At 32.8% G+C, this 23,686-nt stretch overlaps 1 protein-coding gene across 3 annotated transcripts in view; it reads right to left on the bottom strand.

The window, feature by feature from the left end:
- LOC129005949 (uncharacterized) overlaps positions 1–23,686 on the bottom strand; it is a 196,569-nt gene that overhangs the window by 14,584 nt on the left and 158,299 nt on the right. For all 3 annotated transcript variants that reach the window (XM_054434986.1, XM_054434987.1, XM_054434988.1), the window contains exons 3-4: positions 2,270–2,371; positions 194–322 (exon numbers count right to left, since the gene is read on the bottom strand). In XM_054434986.1, the coding sequence (XP_054290961.1) occupies positions 194–322; positions 2,270–2,371 (231 nt within the window). The remainder of the gene's footprint in view (positions 1–193; positions 323–2,269; positions 2,372–23,686) is intronic.

Here is a 23,686-nt window from a genome sequence, read left to right as displayed (position 1 = left end):
AAATCCAGAAGGAAATTTGCAGATATTTTTTTACCTAAACATTGTGCTGAGTATTCTTTAGCTGTTGGCCAAATTTCACATCAATTGGTCAATCCATTACATTCTGATGCCCTTACAAAGAAGTTACAAAGTGAGGGAAAGTGAGCTTCGCTCAATAAAACAAAATATACTGTAAGAATTTATACTTCCCTACCTTCACCCAAATTGTTAGCTATCTTGACCTGCCATTGGATGAGTCTTTCTCTAGTGTCAAAGGCTAGAACTACGGTTACATCTTGACAAATGATGGCGATCGTGTTGGACTCTTTGTCCAGCGTAAAACCTGCAAAACAAAACAAGCATTCTTTAAAGTACCTACATAACATAAAATGAACAGTAATCTGGGTTTGGTTAAGTACAGTTTTTGAGTGAAGTTGGTTAGTGTTTGGATGACTGGATTCAGGGACATATTTCCGAATAGGCAAATTTTAGGGGCGGCAAAATTTTGAGGGTAAAAAAATAAAAAAAATAAGTTTTAATCTAAAAAAATTTTAGCAAATAATTTTGGGAACGGCAAAATAGCCATTTCAAATATTTTGATTAAGTATACAACTATTTCAGAACGCATCCAAGTCAAACAAACGTCAATAGTTTATTACACAGCTGTGTAGAGTTGTCCGTGCTGCCCTATTGGTCTGGCGGACACGCTCGCCGCGGGAGCGGGTCGCCGTGCTGGCCGCTATGTCTAGTGACAAACGTAGAAAACACTCCCTTCTGTTTACTTCATACACCACTACACAGTGGCAGCACTATAGCTGAAAGATTCTTTTGCTAGGTTAAAATCAAGAAGGAAAGTGTGAACTAAATACTTACCACTGTACCAAACTTAACTAATTTAAAATTGTATATTATTCTTTCAGTAAAAGTACGTAATTTTTCTTTGCGATTCATGTGTTTTTTGTAAGAAAAAAATAGTTTAAGAAAACATATTTCTTTCATTTCAAATCAAAGCCAATAGCACGTCTCTCAAGTGGATCTGACTAATAGTGTTCAATGAAAAGCGTTATAAGAACCATTGTATACAGACGATTTTGTGTGCCGTTTAAAGCCGCAAAATGGGATTGTAAAAATACTGATTAGATAAAAAAAAATGGTGCATTCCGTGTAGGCCTATCCAAGTCAGAATGTTTTGCAAAAAAAACGGCACAAAAAACGTCCGTTAAAAGAGGTCAAAATAGTATATTTCGTACCTAGGGCCGAAAATGAGGTTTCGCCGGCTCGAGATAGTTTTTAGGTTCGAGACGAAGGCAACCTAAAACGATCCAGAGCTGCAAAACCATTTCGGTCCGTGGTACGAACGCCATTTTCCACCACACTATACCTTAATAGCACTTTTCACCACAATAATGATGCACACTGATAGTCAACACAAATAGAACTTTAAGGTTATGTGAAGAAATAATTTGAGGAATCAGCAAAAATTAAAATAAATAGTTGCTAGGCAGCGGTGACAATAAAACAATTCTATTGCATTGCTAAGGATATTGATTGTGTATTTATTATGCATTCATGTTTAAAAAAGTAAGCGATCAGCTGATTTTGCGGCCCAAGGGATGTAAGAACCTGCTCGGTCCCCAAATGACTATGACAGCTGGCCTGGCCAGCAAAACGTAACTTTCAGCCACCAATTAACGCATGTAAAACAGCTAAAAACATCATAGTGTGGTGAAAAGTTATTAAATTTGTTGATGCAGCATGCAATATTACCGATTATTTTTCCACAAAACCAGCTGACAGGGCATGTATTGGCCATTGGGGGTGATATTAGTGAGGTCGGGGAGTGCGTTGAAAAGTGGGAGCGGGAGGGGCGGCGGCAAACTTTGTTGCCTAGAGGCGGCAGATACTTAAATACGTCCCTGACTGGATTCACACATTATAAAATCACCAAAGGCTTTTGTCTACATTCTACAAGATGAACTAGATTCTTACAAGAAAAAACCTTTTCTAGACAACTCTTCCAATAAATTTAATTAATTATTGGTAATAAAAATATAATACATTTAAATTAACATTACATTTATGGGAAAATTAATAAATTGAAATAGAGATTTTGAGTATAATCTTGTTAAAATATGGGTTAACAAAATGATTAGTTTTTACCTTTTTCCTTGACTATTTCAAAACCAGAAGTCGCTTTATGGATTGAGCTCGATAATTAAAAACAGATAAGTCAGCCGATGGAAGTAGGTGTATGAATAGTAATAATAATAGAAAATTGTTATATAATTACCGGAGTAAACTCCCAGAAAATGTTGAAGGGAGAGAGAGGCTTTGGTCTGGCCTTGCTTGTAGCGGTCTTTGCTGTCTCGATACAACTGCAAGTGAAGGCAATCTGAAACAAAGCCATCTTAATGAAATACTGTACAATATAAATATGGGAAAGATGTCATTTTTAGAGGGTATCTAGTTTTCCTATGCTTAATTAACCACCAGAAAAATAATAATACGAAATCATTCCACATTCCAGCCTGTTTTTTTATTTTTAAGATTGATTATGTCCATGAAAGTAAGAAAGATTTCAAACAGTTAAAAAAAAGTACATCACTAGAAACAAAAACCTGTACAGTTATCCTATATTCAAAAAAGTTCTTTATATGATGTGGCCTAGAGGTCTAAAGCTATACAATCATTTGCCGAGTAAACTTATCAAACAATAATATATTTATAATAATAAAAAAAAATAGGTTGTGTACTACATTTTTGGTATTTAAAATTATACATTTACTATTAATTACGTTATAACAGCTACGTTGCTACTAAATCATGTGGTTTATTAACTACTTCATTTTTAGTTAATTAGCTAGTAGTGGGGGGTTTTTTAAATATATTTTAAGAGGGATAATGAAATATTATATTTGCAAATTGCTCATTCTTTCTGTAGAGATCAAAATGCTACACTCTTTAACAAACTCTGTTCCCAAAAAGAAATGGAAGGAAAACTTCACCAATTATACCAATTAGTTATCAGAAGATTCAATTAAGAGAGAAAGTAATATAAGAGATGTCTCTGAAGCAAAGTTGACGTTTATTAACAGAACTTGTCATCAAAACCATTCAATAGCAAGGCTTTTAAGTTTCAAGACTGCTAAAGATTCCTCCTACACTTCTTTTTGATAACATAAAATATTATTGGTAAAATCTTGAACTTTAAAAAAAAAATCCAAACTATTTTGGTGGGATCTTATTAAAGCAGACTCGTAAATTTGGCGAAGGTATAGTGAACCTAATTGAATCAGTTTGGTTCAGTAAATTGACTTGTTATCATTTCTAGACCATGGGGTGAAAAAAAAACTAAAAACTTAACAGCAGTAAAAGATTGAGGTAATATATAAAGGATTTTTCCAAACCATTCTTTTAAACAATACCATATTCAATTTGTGAATTTCACTTTTTTGATCGCGAGTTTACACTATCTAACAAATTATTAAGGAAATTCTCCATCACGATGATTGAAAACTAAGTTTTTGGGACTGGAATCTGAACCCTAAAAATATTGTTTTATTTTTATTTTATTATAACGTAATCTGTTAGATAATCCTACAACCTACATTCAGATTGGGAATTAAAGATTAAATTTGTTAGTGAATGTGGGGGAGGGGGGAGGGGGAAGGAACGAAAACAGAGGGGGGAGGGAGTAGAAGCCTAAGGGTAGTCATCAACCGCCCTCACTGATTTGTTAGGTTTTGTCAGACCCAAAGTCGCGTTGTCCAGCCTCAATCAACAGAAATGTGTTTAGTTGATCACAAAAACTCTCCCATTGGTGTGATGATGATGAGGCAACTTCAGAACATGGAATGAGTAAATTATTGAATTATAAACTGAAAACATGAGTATTAAATTCAAACTCTGCATATAAGTTGTTTTATATTGCATTTTAACCATTTTTTACTGTGCAATAAAGATTTTAAGATTTTTGTAATGTAAAAAAATAAAAGGTTTAAGCTGTGTTATAAAGAGTTGTTTATGAAATGGAGAAGCTGTTATTTTGTTAGGATCTCTTATAAAAAAAATAACTAAGAAATAATAAAAAAAAAACAATAACAGAGCTTAACTAAAAAAATAACAAAAAAACAGGCAACTGTTAACTTAATTGTAAACAAAAGGAACAGTTTGTATTGGAACAGCGATGGGAAGCTCTCAATGTATTGTGGGGACATTTCTATGTCGTGTGACATCAAAATAAGCCTTTGAAAATATTAAAATTAAAATTCAAGCAAAGATTTCTGGAGGGTTCTGTGCAGAGGAAACAAAATTTGACAAACAGGTCAACACATTATTGTTGTATGTTTAATACGGAGCTATCGTGAAGAGCCCTGGGACAGAGTTCTAAGTTGATGTTGAATCTAGAATAAGACATTATTAAACTTCCCTTAAGATTATTAACGATTTCCCAAATTTTCATAGCAATCATACTAATGGATTGGTAATACATAACATATACAGGATGATTGATATAAGTGTGCCAGCCGTTTTATTCGAAAACCATAAGAGATATCAAAAAAAGTTAAATGGTAAGTGCCTTGGATTTTTTATTTAAAAAATTGTAGTCAAGTCATTTTTTTAGCCGCCATTTTTCCAATATGGCCGCCAACTTTGATTTTTCTTATGTAACACCCTGTATTTCATGATGTATTCCGGTAGGAAATGTAATTTTAAGACAATTTTAATCTTGTGATTTTTTTCATAAACCTAACCGTTTCAAAGATAATAATGGTTAAAGTTGTGAAATTTTGAATAGTTTTTGAATAAAACAGCTGGCATGCTTGCTTAGGCCTTTATCGAAACTCTTTCTTATGCCTAATTTTTAAAACTTTAAACATTATTATCTTTGAAACGGTTAGGTTTATGAACAAAATCCCAAGAATAAAATCGTCTTAAAATTACATTTTCTACCGGAATAGATCATAAAATACAGGGTGTTTCGTAAGAAAAATCAAAGTTGGCGGCCATATTGGAAAAATGGCGGCTAAAATAATTTTTTTGACTTGACTAAAATTTGTTAAATAAAAAATCCAAGGCACTTACCATTTAACTTTTTTTGATATCTCTTATAGTTTTAGAATAAAACGGCTGGCACACTTATATCAATCACCCTGTATGTAGACACACTTTAACTGCTTTAACAGATTTATATTGACGACTTTCAATTCTGTTAGCATTCAGTGTGTAATGAGCTCAAGAGCTCTGTAACTGCTGATTGATAGTAAATATACTGTAACAAGGTCGTTTATCAGCTATAGCTCGGCCGCTTAGAAAGCGACCTCCTCCAGCATTGGTTTAGCATTAGCGCGCAGGTCGTTTTCTAAGCGGCCGAACTATAGTCATTCTTTGCAAACACAATTTATTCATGAAAAATTAAATGATACTTTTCAAATATCAATGCAGTAGTTTCCATCTCAACAAATGTAATTCAAACAACCCAATAACCATGACTTTTTGTTTTCAACAATTCCTTTCTTTCACTAAACGACTGATTAACACCACAATATTGTTCGAGGCATTTGTAAATTTACAATAGCATTTTACCCAAGTAATTAAACTAGTAAGAAATTAATACAACATATAATTAAGCATGGCCAAAAACTTCCAAGGGATTTATTTAAAATAGGAATTGTTGTTCAACACAATACGCTGTACGTCAACAACAGTGGTTGCCTGAAGGCCTTAAACCTGTTGTTTTGTTTTATTTGCAATGACAACGAAACACAAACAACCTTTGTTTTGGCTTTAGAAGTTGTCAAATGACAGCCTAGTCTGTAAACCAAAACCAAACAAAGATTTGGCCTGTCAATAACATTACATTTTATTTTGAAACATAAACAGTACGGTATCGAATACACTACAGCATAGTAAGTTTCAAATTATAGGCTCAATGGGTTCGCTTGATCACAAGCTTTAAAATTACACCTCAATTGTAAAAATGGGTTAAATAGGGAGGACAATAAAGGATTTTACTGATACTGACTGTTATTACAAGACAGATTGATTAGGAGATCTTAGAGAGCAATTTTTTATATTAATCTCATTGATTGATTAAAGAGTTACACAACAAGTCTTGTCCTGTTACTTTAAAATAGTTAATGTAAATTCATATCAAAGATTCAAAAATTTGAACGAGAACATTGAAAGGTAGCGTACATATTATTGCAACTAACTTTAACACATCTGCAGTGGCGAAGGCAGAAATATTCTGCGGCAAGGCAAATATTTTCTTCGCTGGTGCGTTGGATGAATTTTTAAACAGTTCGGTAAGTTTTGTAATAAATTACTTATTCTATTGGAAATTGAAGATGTTGTTTGTAAGCTTGTATACTTTATAACAAAAGGTGTGTGTACGATAAATAAAAGTACAATTAATTAAGATAGGCCCTATATAAACAGAAAGTCAACATTGTTCTTCAACAATGTTCAACATTGTATCTTCAACAATGTTCAACATTGTATCTTCAACATTGTTCAACATTGTATCTTCAACATTGTTTAATGATGTTTATGTCTATATAGCATAATATGATGTGAAAGTGTGCACAATGCAATGTTATTTTCTCACAAATTTTATGCAGTTAAGTAACGATTGCACATACCCATTTTAAACATTTAAAACTCCGTTTGGTTCCATTGTTCTTAAGCTTTTATGTCCGCATTGTATTTCTGCATCCAAAAGAAAACTTCTATCTGAATTTGGTTTTCTATTTTACAAGTTTTTTTTTTTGTAGTTTTTTACTTACCCCGTTTATAGTTGGACACTTAACAAAAACTCTTGCCACAAAATTTCAGTAGTAATATTTATGATCAGCTCATAATCGTTTATGAACAAATTTCATAAAGATGAAACCACACATTGGTACTTTAGCTGAAAACGCCTCATCCCTGACTCATTTTGAAGAATAATATTGCATAAGAAATAAAACGATACATGACAAATTAATAGCTAATGAAAATATTTATTACTGAATTGTTTTATTGCTGTGCCTCAAATAATAATAATATTACTATAATTTAATGTATTATTTATTCAATACGACAACAGAGTAACAGCAACGTTTGCAGTGTTATATTATTTTCAGGCGATATGTACATAAATGACCCTTTGTAAAATAACTATTATTTAATCTAGGGATTGACTCAGCCAATCAGAGAACGGCATTCTAGTCACGTGACAAAACATCTGTGACGTCATTGACTCAATTTAACATTTCGAAACGATTTACGTTGGAGACATCTATTTAAATATCCTGAAACCAAACGAGAATGCGCAATGAAGTTTTTATAAAATTTCTATTCAGGAATTGACGCATTTTTGTATTTAAAATTGGCTTATTTATGAAAATATAACATTTTTGATCTAATGATTCTGTGTGTTGCACTAAAAAATTTCATTTGATATTCGGGGAGAGTGTAATTTCAATGGTAATACAAAAAGTCATACTGATTGATGGTAAATTAAAGCAGCACAACATTCTCCTATATAAATAGTTCTATTTAATTTACGATAAAACTAATAAGACGAATATACATAACCTTTTTGTGTTATGTAGGCCTACATTGAATTTACGTGTAGTTCAGAACATTTAATAAGAAGGGGTTTTCTATTTTCTATCAATACTTTCTTTCTATAAGAAAAAAAATATTGTTTTATAAAACAAAACTGTACTCTCGAGATGCGTTTAAAATGAATAATCTGCTTCTAAATTGGCCGTATGTAATAATGAAGGGTTCGCCAGTGATGTGTTTGTACGAAGTGGCAAAATGAGAAACACCCGGAAGATAAATCATTTCAATTTTTCTCAATAAAATAACCAACTGGAGCCATAAATACGGATAAACTTTACATTTCACACACACTTTAGCCCAGTGCTTTTGTTGTTCAGGAAGAGTTTAGGATCAATTTTGTTGGATCATAAAAAATACACATTTTAAAACTGACATAGCGAAGTGTTTTACCTATAAAGTTAGCAAAAACAAAAAGGGGAAAAAATACTGTAAACTCAACTTGCATATACGTGTAATAAGCCCTAATATTTAAAGAATAATGATTAACTAAATAAGAAATGACTTTAAACTAATGACTTACGGTACTATCAACACAAATATCCGAATCAATTTACTTTATAAATTGCTCGTATCAAAATAATATAAATGAATAACTTAGTGAATGTATATTTTTCAAGTATACTTTGAGTTTAGAGCAATGGCTTAGCGTAAAAATGATTAAATAGAGATTTATTTGTTTGAGATAGAAGACAACAAGGTTTTCCATGCGATAGCAATTTTACTAATAACACAAGTTTACTCATAAGTTTTGTTTGAATGCAAATAAAAGAAAAATAGCAAACAATAACTACATGATTGGTTTTAAGGGTCAACGACAACCAATCCATCATCAACTGACGAAAAATCAAATTGTTAAGATAAATTAGATCACAAACATTCATTATCCATTGACAAAATAATATAATGTTAATTAATGAGCAAATGTAAAAATGTGATTAAAAACCAATTGTTTATTAATTGGACTTTAATTTATAACAGATTGTCTATGAAAATAGTCTAACATTTATACGAAACATTACTAGGTTTGAAGCCTCTTTCTGAATGTATCTAGTGAATTTCGTAATCAAATTCGCATTTTAAACAATGAATAAATTCAACAGATTATCGTGAAAAAAACTAAATCACCTAAGAGAATTATGTGGGTGATTATTCTTATTGTAATCGGACAATCGAATGCAAAATTCAATCATTTCAGAATAATTAAGCGAGCTAATAGCTATTGTAGTTAATTGCAAAATGGCAATCCTAACTAGAAAATCACGTACATTTCAATAAAGAATCATTTTTAAACATACAGCAAATTGGGCATTATTGCCAATACTATTTAAAATACAGTAATATAGTCAATGCCAGTATGTCTAATGTCTATATTGGTACTTACAAGTGTGTGGTGCAACCACAAGGATTCTTAAGCTTTAAAATAGCGAGACTGCGTTGTTAAAGTTCGTAGTACAATATTTAAATATTAATAATATAAAGATATTTCAATAACCATACTTGTTCTGTACATGCGGCATTTTTTATTTTGTTCCCAACGTAACTTTGCTCTAAAGGTTGTATTACGAATTAAAATAACGTTCAGTTTCAATATAAATAGTCTATTTTAATATTGTAACATTGTTGCAATATTCTTATTAAATACAGAAATTTTCTTTAGCCTAAATGGGTATTCTGTAAATATTATAGTATCCAATTTTATTTACCAAATAATATTAATAGTTATGATCACTAGCTGTTACCCACGGGCTTTAACCTTTTTGACTTCATGAGTATTAATAAAAACTAGTGTACATGTTGCTCGAAATCGAGCGATTGTAAAGAAGTACAGGAGTTATTTATAAACAAATAACATGTTTAAAAACTAATAACAGTTATAATTTCCGACGATGACGGGAAAAGATAAACTGCTTTAGCACATTTTTAGATAATAAGGTGTAGGCTACTTTAAACTCTACAGGACAGAGGTAGGCAAAAACTGGCAGAACTCTGAAATGGTGTTATTTATCATAGGCTTACTCATATGCCAAATCCTTAAAATAAAAATTCTATAATTAATAACTTAATATCATTAAACACAAACCAACATCCAAAACTATACACATTTTTAATACAACATAGATAATTTACACATTGACTGTTTACAATTAACATATGTTCTTCTTGTCACTTAAAATCTTTACTTCGCAACGGGAAAAATCTGTTTCAGAATCATTGAAATAGATCCATAATCAATAAACGGTATCAGCATTCTGACACATACTTTCTCCCATAAGTTTGTCAAAAACCTTTATCATGTGTAAGTGGTGAGAGCAAATAACTGTATACGCAAGTGAGATTTGTACAATTTTGTTCAGAATTTAAAGGATTATAACATGTTAAATTTTTATCAAATTTGACTGTTCTCGTTGTTTACATTTAAATGTCAAAGCAAATGTAAACATTGTGAATTTTCTCATGCTTCCATCGAGAATTTCTGACAACAGCTGGAGTTTCAAAACAATGTTTGTTTCCCATGTTAATCTTATGGAGAAATACAAAACTTTAAAGGGCCCAGGGTCTCACTCTCTAACTATTTACCTAAAAAGAAAGTTTCCTGCACAACTTCACGTCATGCTCTTTCCAATGACACCGAAAACATGTCAATCGGTCAAGCCCCCACTAGAAAAACCATGACGAACATTATAAGTCTATGGTTTAGGGGGTGTGACTTGTAGTTTTCCCAAAAGTTCGTGGGTACTTTGGGATTTATATATGGATGTGGTAGCTGTGTTTAAACTTCTTTCCAGTTATGACTTTCTTGTTTATGTTGTATTAGGTATGTTGACTTGTGACGAGAAGGTTGTCACACCTTTTTTTAAAATGTTTACAAAGATATTAATTTATATACATAATTTAATCAACAAAGGATGTCATAATGTTATTTAATTAATTATATTTTTTAAGCACTGAATTTAACAATGACTTTTTATTCGACGTGTATTCTTCCCACAATATTCAACGAACAAGCTCGCTCGTCCTAGTTATGTAGTTGCAGGATACTGGACCTAAAGTTGCCTAACCACAGCTACACATTAGGGACAGTTTAATGGCAGTTTCCACCGCAGGGAAGTTGGGTTTACATAGAGTAATAATATAACTTGACATAGAGTAACAATATAACTTGTTACTCATCACAGTGGTTACTGGGGAATATTGACTAATAATAGAAGACACTGCTGCATATACATGATGTGTTGGAAAAACCCAAAGTTAAGTTATTAGTCGGTTAAGTTACAAACCATTTAAAGTCACAAAGCATTTATGGTTGGGTCGTTGCCTAAAATTATATTTGGGTAAGTGCAGACATCAAGTATGTCAAAGTGAACTCACTATTTAAAAAGAGTTTTTCAGAAATTAAATAAATTGTAAAAATTCAAACTTAAATACCTATCGATGATTTTTGTTGTTTCCTCTTGGATCCAAATATGTTTACCATAAAGTACAGTAGAATCAATAATAAAATTTGCATGTAAATGTAGACATGATTTAGCAATTTTTGCGTAAGTGACGTATATTATGTAGAGGAAAGGGCGTAAATCCCCCCCCCCCCCCCCACAGTCTGGACCTCCTGTGAGCTCAAGCTTGGTAAACAAAAACAAGCAGTCAATCTGGCAACAGTCTGTCTGTACTTAAGTTGATATTAGTATTGATCTGGGGTTGAATTTAGTTACATCACAAGTTACTTTGCTAACACACCCAAATGGTTATTAGAGTAGGAACGAATCATTTGGCCGTTTGTAAAATGTTTCCATGATGCTATTTTATAGGGTTATAGTCCTTTTTAGAAGACATTACAACGGAATATGATAGAAACTAACAGTGCTTTATTGAGCGAAGCTCTTTGGGATCGACTTCAATGCAAACATTCTTAGCATCAGGCAATAACGGCTGAATACATTTTTGTCAAACTTACCAAGGTTATTTTGGCAAACAGTGTAAAGGTTTGTGAAGAAACTAATATCAGTTAACGCATATGCAACTTAAAAATAACTTTGGACTTTCAATTTATCTTGTCATGATGGCTACCAAATTACATTGCAAATGTAAAAAAGCATAGCATATGTTAATTAACAAGCCTATACGACTTAAATACAGAACAAAGGAAAAACACATTATATACAAAAAATAATATTGTTCCATGTAAATGGGAATGAAACAAATCTATTCGGATGAAATGTTTTAAATACACTTTCGTTCATTTAGGTGGTTTAGGGGAAGAAATCCACCCCCTCCACTTGACCCTACCTCTATAATAATAGCTCAACGGCTGATTAAAACATAAAAAGTGGTGGTGGAACTTCCTATTAAACCACCTAAAAATTGTGAACGAAGTATAACAAGCTACGTATAATTATAATTATAGTTCCGTTTTGACGAGTGTTTCATGTGGAAACGGGTGTGTGCCTGTCGAATTAACTGACTAAATATGTTTGTTAATAAAAATAAAAACACTGATCTTATGTAAATACTGATCTTAACATTATGAATTCATTTCTTTCCCATAAAAACGTTCAACAAAGACAAATGGATTTGTGGCAGTTTCAATCTCTAATGGATCATTTATGTTGCCATTCAACAAGTCTTACAATGCGGTTGCCTTTTGTAGGAGAATAAATGAAATCCTTTCCAAGATTAAAATTGCTCGCTTATCTACTTTTCCCAACGATTTTGCCTCTAGACTTAATTTGTTAAATGTCTGTAAAAGCTGATATGAAATTTAATTAGAAGACAGAGGATATTTTCAGCATATTTTCAAAACAACAAATATTTGATTTTAGATTTGTAGTTAATTTGTTACGTGGATGATTTTATGAGTACAAACTATGACGGGATATTTTAAGGTTAAACAGAAGCTCCACGATAAACTAAATTGGAATTTACCACGATTGGAATCGCATGAAAGGGGTTTCATCTCTGGCAACGACGTGATATTGTAAGTAGTGAATCACGACGCCATAAATATTGTCACTCCTTCCTTCTCGGCGACTCTTGGGTGAATAAGGTGAATATTTTACGTCATACTATATATATATATATATATATATTGGCAAGTTACCAACAATTATTCAATTTTCAGTATTCAATAACATCTGTTTTTGATAGTTTTACCACGATTGGTTTGACGTAGAGCTTCTATACGCGTACGAGCTCTACTGCCAGTTGTGCGTTTAGGGTCGGGTTAACATTATTGTTTGTAATTGTGTATTACAGGTTAAGTGTAAGAAAGGGTTATGTGGCCATAGCTTTACCTGCATCAATAAATAGTTTCGTTTTACATTTTCGGTTTACGATTTCAAAGCTCAGAATTTGAGTTCCAGCATAAGGTTACATGTTGGCTGCTTAGTTAACAGAAAATGAAGTTTAAATTTGGTGGGCTTTATGATGGCAAAACTTTTGTACTTGTCGATAAATCTGTGGAGAGGAAGGAATAAAAAAGGGGTTCAGCGACGTATACAGGAAGTTTGTCTATCTCACACGCGATAAAGCATCCTAAACTACCCTCAGCTCTCAGGAAGGGTTGTGTGTAGTAGTGATGTTCATCTTTGGTCATCTCCTACGGGCATGGAATATTGGGTAAATTTTAAAATTTATCCATCTTAAAATATACAAATAGCGTAGAGTATTTACCAATAATCAATAATTTAAGATACAAATTCTTAACATTAAATTACATTTTAACTACATTATAAATGCCAACTAATGCTTCATTATTGTATATGCTTAGTTCCAAATATATTTAAACATGTTCTATATCTTTACAGCTATTTAACAAACCTATATACAGTTTTTTACATTGTGAGACCACAGTTTTGTACGATTTCCTTTTTACAACGCTGTTTCACAATTATTGAAAAAGAGATCGCAAACATCATACACATCATGTGGCTTATTTCGTATTCTCGGGTGGAATTGCACTCTGCAAGTTTTATGCTTGAGCCGCCTTCGCTAAGTAAATGCAAGATTATTGCAATTATCCCGCCATGTTTAACTTTACACAACTCAGTTGTAATTAGAGTACACCAATTAATGTAGCAACTCCTGTTATCTCTCCCAATGATGTTTCAGGTCGAGAAAATGTAATACAAAATACAAATATGAAAAATAACAATTATTTTTGACGAAAACGGTACTAAAATTCCGGATCGTGGGGTTGGTTTGGCCAATTTGAAATTTTGCTGAAGTAGGAAAGTAATTCATGGGATTGGAAATATATTTGATAATGATAATAATCTTGAATGCTTGATTTAATGTTTGAATACCATGGGTAGCTTTATTGCACGTTTTAATTAACAGGAACCCAACTTTTGTTCAATTAAATGAAAAAAAAAAACTCAAATATCAAAATGTTTTGAAAAATTGAAACTTAATTTTACGAAGAAGTGAAATATTTTCTTAACTTGCTAGTAAAGTGACTTGTCTTATGAATAAGATTTTGTTTCTTTGATGCATTTTTAAATATTACCTTTTAAAAGATATTGTCGAATCTCACCTTGAACGCGCTTAGCTGTCAATTACTAGGTCTATTTGAAAATAAAATTGAGAAGTAATCAGACAAACCCAAGTAAAATCTACTGAGAATCAAAACCGATGCTGTAGTCTCGTTTGACGTGGTTTGTTCTTTGATCCATCTTAAATCCCGCCATTGTACTCCTAAAGTCTTTATCATTTGGAATTTGAAAGGATTATTCCTTTTAACAGAGAAAACTCCTTTTATAATAAAAACCCCTTATCAAGCTGCATCATCATTAAAATGTTGTGTATAACTATAATTATTAATTGATTTCTTCAGTAAAACTATGAATATTTATTCATCTTGGATGATTTTGACTTATAACCTTATCACCGTAAGACAAAAAATGTATCGAAGGATCAAGTAACCTTCTTTACCATAAGGGTGGATAATCTTAAGCCATTCTAACAAGATAAGAATACAATTTTGTTATTATTTGTTGATAATTTTAACTTTACCAAAACTCTTTTTGGTAAAGTTAAAATTTGTAAAAAAAGTCTGGACGTTTATGTCATAATTTCCCTATGTGTGTTCAAACGAATAATCTCGCAACATAACATAACACGCAAGAAAATGTACACGACCATATAATCTTGGTTTTAAGTGCAAAAGTATTTGTTTTTCTTATTGTTGTTGTGTTTTTAAAATACTGTATAACTAAACCATGACAAACAGAATAACATGGTTATAGTTTTATGATTGATTAAAGCCCACACCCTTTAAAAGAAATTTATATACAGGGTTAGTAAAAAGTGTGGAGACCCCTTGTTATTTTTTTAACGGCCCATACTAGAAAAACTAAACTCGGCACACCTTTATGGCATGTTATGAAGTACTTTTTGGGCATAACCACCACTTGGTGTTCATCCCCAAAATGGGGGATTTTGGGGGAAACTAAAAGATTTTAAATACAAAGACCCATCGAGCGACCCTTCATTTCGAAGGTCCTGGTAGAAGAAAACCAACAACGTAAACTAGATGTCTCTATCTCAGTTCAGTACAAAATGGCAGCCAATTGAAATTATCATAAGTTCCCAGACCCAAAATGGGGGATTTTGGGGGAAACTCAAAAATTTTAAACGATAAGCCCCATCAAGTGACCCCTCATTTTGAAGGTCATAATAAAAGAAAACTAACAACGCAAACTATAGGTCTCTATCTTAACACAGTAAAATATGGCAGCCAATCTATATAATTAATACGCTACATGAAACTTTGTCGGTTGAACTCCTCCGCCATTTCTTAACCGATTTTATCCATTGACGTCTCATTGGAAAGAGCGTGTCGCGTAGATTTGCAAACTGGCCTTACATTTTTGAAAAAATCCCCTGGGCTCTGCCCCAGTGGCTTTGAAAGTTCCCATGTTATCCTTATGAAGAACATAATTGTTTACATTTTGATCAGCTGTATAATTTAATTGCTGTTATTTATTTTTCAATTCAATGAAATGCATTGAGTACATTTATTTACTATTTGAGTTTGTGTAAACATAACCCCCAAGACGGATCGTGTTAGTATGGTTGTATCTTAAATTTGTGTATTTATCGTTGTTTTGTGTCGCTATGACGGATCGTGTTAGCATGATTGTAATTTAAATTTGTGCATTCATCGTTGTTTTGTGTAGCTATAATTTGTTTATTTGTTGTTTTTTTATGCCTCCGACGCGACGACAACGAAACATAAACAGGAAGCGTAATCGTGATAACGACCGCAGCTACAGAAAAAGGTTAAAGATTCGCGCAGTTTAATAGACCACATATTTACAAACTGTGTTAATGTTGATTCATCAGTGATTATTACAGGCCTTTCTGATCATTACGCCCAATCGGCATCATTTCACCTCAGCTCTGTCCAAAGTTTACCTAAAGCTCAGTACCAATATTCTAGGACTTATTCAAATGCAAACACTACATTATTTGAACATCTTATCTCCAAAGAAAATTGGGAAGAAGTCTATGGTGCTGTAGATTTGGACACAAAATTTAATAAATTCATGGACAAGATAATCTATTCTTTTAATGTTTCAATACTAAAAACCAGTAAAAAGATCCAAAAGAAGACAGTCAACAAGATAATTCTTACAGATGATGTCCTTAAACTGAAAAATCAACTCTTTCATCTTTACTGTGAAGTTAAAAATCTAGATTCATCTCATTATCTAAGCTCACATTACAGAACACTGAAATGCCAATACAGACGTATGATTCAAGAAATAAAGTCAAAAAACAACTTACATAAAATAGAGACCTCTGATAATAAAACAAAAGCTAGCCTATTTGGGATATTATAAAAACAAAAAATTATTCAAAAAACGAATCAAAACAAAAGTTAGTTATAGAGCGTGACAATGGTGAGCAAATCACAAGTCCGGATAACATTTGTACTGAATTTAGCGATTTCTTCTCTAACATTGGAGGGCATGTTAAAACACCCCTAAGTCAAGGAAACACCAATGAAAACATAAGACAACATGTGGATTCTCTTTTTCTGTATCCTGTAACGGTGGAAGAAGTTAAGTCCATAGTAAACAATTTAAAAAACAAAAAAAGCTCAGGTGTCGATGAGATAAGTTCTGTTTTGCTTAAAAAAGTATCTAATCATCTGCTCAAGCCATTGTGCCATCTAATTAACTACTCTTTTAGTAGTGGAACATTCCCTGAGCGTCTAAAGGAGTCAGTAGTTAGACCAATATTTAAGAAAGGAAATCCCAAGGTTTGCAATAGCTACAGACCGATATCAATTGTTTCTGTATTCTCTAAGGTCTTAGAGAAAGCTATGAATCTGCGGCTTTGTAAGTTTCTGGAAATCAATAATATTATCACCTCAAAACAGCATGGTTTCTTGAAAGGAAAGTCCACCTTAACTGCTATGTTTAACCTCATTAATGGAGTTGTAAGCGATCTTGATTCCAAAAACTATGCTGCAGGAATATTTTTCGATCTGAGAAAGGCGTTTGATACGGTCAATCACAACCTACTGCTGGAAAGAATGAGTAGAGTGGGCATACGAGGAGTAGCCTTGAGTTGGTTTACTTCCTACCTCTGCGGCAGAACACAGTATGTAGAGATCCAGGCTGTAGATGAGACCGGGTTCATTCGCTCTTATTCCTCTGATAAGACCGCCATTTTGAGAGGGGTGCCTCAGGGCTCTGTTTTAGGACCTACCCTATTCCTACTCTTCATTAACCCCCTTCCATCTTGCATATCAACCTTCAAACCAACACTATTTGCTGATGACACCTCACTCTCCATTTCCAGCCGCAACATTGAAAGCTTGGAGCTCACTACTTTTCGGGAAGCCAGTAACTTAATCGAGTGGTTTGATTCCAACTTTCTCTCCGTCAACGCCGAAAAAACCCAACTTTTGCACTTTTCTATTTCAAAGAGACTCTCTAATGGATTCAGCCTACTTCTGGACGACACAACAGTTCATCCAACTAACAGTGTTAGGTTTCTGGGTCTGACACTAGATAAACATCTTGATTTCTCAGATCACATTAAGCAGGTTTCAAGAAAAGTCAGTTCTGGAATTTTTGTTCTACGTAGTTTAAAGAACACGTCTACCTTCGAAGTTCTAATATCCGTATATTACGGACTGATATATCCTCATTTAGCTTATGCTATACCTATATGGGGCTATGAAAGTTTAAAAACTAAATTTCTATTTAAATTCCAAAAATGGGCTGTACGAACAATTTTATCTCTGCCCAAACGTAAATCATGTAGAAAGTTCTTCTCAGAATCAAAAATCCTAACTCTTCCATCAATATACATTCTTGAAACCTTCACCTTAGTTAAACAAAATCTTCCTCTATTCACTGTTCCAGAAAACTTCCGCATCTGCCCATATTAACTTCGAAATTTTCATAATTTGCCAATTCCTAAACATGCTACATCTTTCTTCAAAAAACATACTCTTTACAATGGCATCAAACTGTATAAAAGCCTTCCCCTTTATCTTAAATTGGAATCAGACCACTCAAAATTTAAAAGATGCATAAAAAGACAGTTAGTTAATATCTCCTGTTACAGCATCCAAGAGTTCTTGGACCATAGAAACTGGACTGCTGTAAACCCTGGCGTATAGATAGCGACAGCTGAGCTTTGTAAATGATTTTTGTCTAGCCATAGTTTGTAAATACCTTACTGTAAATAGTTTTATAAGGAAAAATTTATAATTTAAAAATGTACGTTTGTACCATGACTTAGCTAATGCAATATGTATTGTTAATTTTAGCTAAATAAAATGATTTGATTTGAGAAACAGAACAGTGTGGTGCGTAATAGGCTTAACTCATCACAGTCAGCACCTGACCCTGGACAAACTCAACTATTAGGTTACAAATGCGCCCTTTAACACTACCCCAAAACGACTTTTCGTTCTCAATTAGTACTCTATCATGACCTGTGTTGCCTGTACAGCGAGGCATTTTAAGAAGGAGAAAACCGGCCGGAATGCTTTAGGTTTATCAATAACGAAGATAAACATGGTCTGAGTTACAGTACACACCGGTAATCTTATTGAGTTGAGTCTTTTAAACACATTGTAAATATGACTGTTATTCGTTTTGAAATAATTCCTGCAATACTTTGCAATTGCTCGAATTCGAGCAACATGTACACTAGTTGAATATAAAATTGCAAGTTATTTCCGATTACTAAAGATTTCAATCAGCTTCCATTTTTTACTGGATTGAGATAGAAACCTCTGGTTTGCGTTGTTAGTTTTCTTTTACCAGGACCTTCAAAATGAGGGGTCACTCAATGGGTCTTACCATTTGAAAGTTTTGAGTTTCCCCCAAAATACCCCATTTTGGGGATGTACACCAAGTGACGGTTATGCCCAAAAAGTACTTCATAACATGTCATAAAGGTGTGCCGAGTTTAGTTTTTCTAGTATGGGCCGTTAAAAAAATAACAGGGGGTCTCCACACTTTTTACTAACCCTGTATATGATTATTTAAATGACTGTACCTTTGTACAGACATTTTTTTGTTTTTGTTTAAGAGGTTGGCGGCCTCTTTTAACCTTGCATTTGCCCGTCCATATTAGGCTAGGCATATTAGGAATATAAGTGACAGTTAGAGGAAAGTTTAGGTACAGTCCTAATCATCACTTTTCTTTATGTTTTTTGGGTCGCTGAACACGAATATGAGGTTTGCTGACAGATATTTTGCCCGGAACATTGGTTATTTTGTGAAAAACCTTAAAATTCGGGCACTTTTTTTGGTTTTTCGGGCAAATCTCGGTAAGTATGGGTTTTTGAGAAAATCCTGCTTTGTGAAATTAAAGATGACAAAATTTACTACAAGTTTCCTGTATAATGTTTCTTTCTACGACGAACCGTTTCGCCACTAGAGCACACTAAAAAAGGCCAGAAGTACAACAAATTAAAAACATTGCTAAATGCTGCCGTTTTACATTACGTTTCCATTGAAACAACCCATGTTACGATAATTTTAACTATTTATTCATGATAACAAACTGAAACACACCTAAAAAATACCCCCGCCGCAGCAAACCTGCAGACTAAGCGAATTTCCATTTCCCTGATTGAATTTACACTAAAATGTCTCCTTAGAAATATCACATTTATTCCCTATTTAAATAAAAGTTTAATGAGTACTTAGGTTTGCTGCAACAGGGAGGGTAAAAAGGTGTTTTTTGTAAAATGTAATAATTTAGTACCAAACAAAGCACTAAACAAGCAAACTACAACAGTTTACTTAGTCTCCATAAGAATAACATGGGCATTTTAAATGTACAGATTTTTGGAATTTTCTCCGTAACCGTTTGGCACATAACGGCGCTTTAATATACGAAACTATTTGTTTTTTAAGGTCTACAAAATGGTATGGAAAGAAATCGCTAAATTTTAAGTTTGTAGGGTCAAAAATAGGAAAAACCAATTTTCACCCCATTAAACACCCCATACATCCCTGTTCCCATAGTCTGATCATGCTGGTTCGCTAACTTGTTCGAAAAAACGTAAGTTTACACGTTTGTCCCATTTTTCATCAAAATCGGATCAATTTTCATCAAGCGGATGAGTTTTGCTCGAGTTCTCGAGGTACGGAAAAAATTCCAAAAATCTGTAAATTTAAAATGCCCATGTTATTCTTATGGAGACTAAGTAAACTGTTGTAGTTTGCTTGTTTATGGACATATTTTGATCAAATTTGGAAAATGCATTCATTTTATACTAAATTATTACATTTTACAAAAAACGCCTTTTTACCCTCCCTGTTGGAGCAAACCTAAGTACTCGTTAAACTTTTATTTAAATAGGGAATAAATGTGATATTTCTAAGGAGACATTTTAGTGTAAATCCAATCAGGGAAATGGAAATTCGCTTAGTCTGCAGGTTTGCTGCGGTGGGGGTATTTTTAAGTGTGTTTCAGTTTGTTATCATGAATAAATAGTTAAAATTATCGTAACATGGGTTGTTTCCATGGAAACGTAATGTAAAACGGCAACATTTAGCAATGTTTTTAATTTGTTGTACTTCTGGCCTTTTTAGTGTGCTCTAGTGGCGAAACGGTTCGTCGTAGAAAGAAACATTATACAGGAAACTTGTAGTAAATTTTGTCATCTTTAATTTCACAAAGCAGGATTTTCTCAAAAACCCATTCTTACCGAGATTTGCCCGAAAAACCAAAAAAAGTGCCCGAATTTTAAGGTTTTTCACAAAATAACCAATGTTCCGGGCAAAATATCTGTCAGCAAACCTCATATTCGTGTTCAGCGACCCAAAAAACATAAAGAAAAGTGATGATTAGGACTGTACCTAAACTTTCTGCTAACTTTCCTAATATGCCTAGACTATATAGACTAAGCGCCCGTGCGTGGATCGTTTACAGCAAAGCAAGAAGTGAGCCGGTACAGTACAAAGGTGAACTGTACTGATAAAATGTTATCGGCAGTGACCAGGATCCGAACCCACGACATCGCTGCCTTGGGCCCGAAGTCCGCGACGCTACCGACTGAGCCACCGACTCACTAACTATGATTATTTAAATAATCATATCAAAATTATTCTGGCTCATAATCTTAAAGGAAATCAAGCATACAAAACTAGGCGTAAAATTAAATTGAAGTTGTGGAACAAGTAAATGTCAATGAAATAAAAAAGCTACTCTGTTGTATATTAACAAAAATATGAATTCGGAATGGCTTCACACTAGGGGTTTGGACAATAAATAGCATTTTCACAGACAGTGTACATTTAAATATTACAAACTTGAAAAATACATACCAGAAAATCATTAACAGTAATTCTACAGAAACGCATGAGGATTGGTGGAATTGTATTACACAGTGGTTTTGGTATTAAAATATCGCACGATCCATAAAACTGGTTATATTGAAGAATATGCAATGTTTCAAAGCAAGAAAAGCAGTTTGAAACGCAGACCCAAGCAAAAACAATAGCAAGAGCTCAGACAGAATTAATATCTTCGAGTGTTGCCTTGCTCAACTAATCCCACTGTTAACATTCTCTATGTTTGAACGATTTATTAATGTTAACATAATACATAAAAAGGATTACCAAATTAAAGCACTGACTACTTAAAGTGCTATTTATGATCTCTTTTTTCGCTTTTCCTATTGTTAAACGAATAGAGTTATTTTTTGTCCTAATCATATAAGGTAGTTAAACAGTCTTCAATTTTAAAAATTTGAACGAAGAGAACGAGAATGTACTTGTTGATTAAAATTTAATAATATAAATTCATTTTTTGTATTATTTTTAGTTTTGAGAAACAGCTCTCCTTACAAGAGGAATATTACTGTAAATATAGTTATTGTAGATTTGGCTAATTAGTAATTGGTGTTTCAAGAGTTCCTCTTATAGTGAAAAAAACAACAACAAATAGCATTACGATAGCAAATAAAATTACCAATAATTACAAAATATAACAACCAATAATAACAAGGAAGTATTCCATGGTAAATCTTATGTAAAATATGCTTAATGAAACGAACCAGTGTAAATAACATGTATAAAGTTTTGAACCTATTTTTTATGTTTACGTGGTGATCAATTTCATAAACCCATCAACCAATTTAAGAGATTTATATCGCATTTGGATCTAAATACCAAGAGCATAATATTACAAGTATTTAAGCTTATTTTAATTCAGTAAATAAATAAACGAGAAAATGTGTTTGTATGATAAGTAAGGATTGAGCCTGTCTACCACGAGATTATCGGCTTACTCGTGTGATAAACAATGACAAATAGACACAGAACTGCCTATGACATTGAGTAAGCTACCAGTCTGTTGGAAATGTGTTGAATATCACATAGGTTGTTACTTGTGTGTGTTTTATTTTAATCTAAAAAGAAAGATTTGTATTTTAAATAGTTGCACAATTATTATCACAGTTGAACTACGACGGATTTTAAATCTAGACTTCCCAATTCAGTTCTTAGAATTAAAAAGATTCACTTACAGTATTGTTTACTTACTTTATAGTTTGGATCAATGAGGTTCGAGAATTGATAGAAAAGAAGTAAAATTGTAGTACTTCGAACCAACCTTATCAGCTGTTAAGACTAATTCAATTGTTAATAAGTGGTGCAATTAATTAGTAGTTGGGACAAGAGAGGTTATAAACGAAAACCTAACCTCTCTTAGAACTTACGAGTAGTGATTATTAGTAATTAAACAACTGTCGTAGGTAAAGTAGTACAAAACTTGTGTAATTACCTTTTAAGACACTCGTAGAAGGTTTAAAGGCACTCGCCAAGGCTCCTACATTAAATTTTCGAATCGTGTTTTTAAGACCATCTTTAGATCGTAAGATCGTTGCGTAAACAACTATATGAGTAGTAAATAACCCATATGAATAGTAACCATGTTAATAATTGAGCAACCATGTGACTAACAAAGTTTTCTTATTAGATGACAATTAATTCATCCCGAAAGAAACAACAAAAATAGAAAATATATATTGAAGTAAGTTTTGAACTGCTGCTTTGTGTATACCCATCAAAGCCAGCATTTTTTTTTTATAAAAAATATGAAATTTGGTTTAGAAAAGGTTTATAATTTTAACCAACCTAAGAAAATATATATTTACATTTACGAAAACACAAGTGTGAGAGTAGTATATTTAAAAAACTTAATACGTAAAATCTTAGCCTTATACATAATACATTAAACATATAAAAACATAAAGGAATATACAGGGGAGGGGCTTACACATTGTTGGCATTGTGGATAAAAGAGTAAACGATATTTGCCATTTGAAAACCCTTCAGAGCCAAACCCGTTTCCCAAACAGTTTTTAGATAATAAAGTTTCCTTTTAGTAGATGCATCTGACAGATATGGCCTTTCCTAAGCTCGGCTGTTGGTAGCACGCACTAAAACACAATTTGAATACACTGAAGAGCAGCTTCACTTTAACGGTTATGCATATAAATAATATGTGATAGATATGTAATAATATGTCTAAGTGATTGACCAGAACATGTATCGTTGGTATAATTACGCCTGGTAAAATATAATCTGTGCTATTTTGATTTTATGGTGAT

The sequence above is a fragment of the Macrosteles quadrilineatus genome, unplaced genomic scaffold, assembly GCF_028750875.1.
Source record: "Macrosteles quadrilineatus isolate MER2022 unplaced genomic scaffold, UCM_ALF_1.0 Scaffold_46__1_contigs__length_943047, whole genome shotgun sequence".
NCBI lineage: Eukaryota > Metazoa > Arthropoda > Insecta > Hemiptera > Cicadellidae > Macrosteles > Macrosteles quadrilineatus.
The sequence above is the reverse complement of the archived record's forward strand: the minus strand, read 5'-3'. Positions and strand labels throughout refer to the sequence as shown.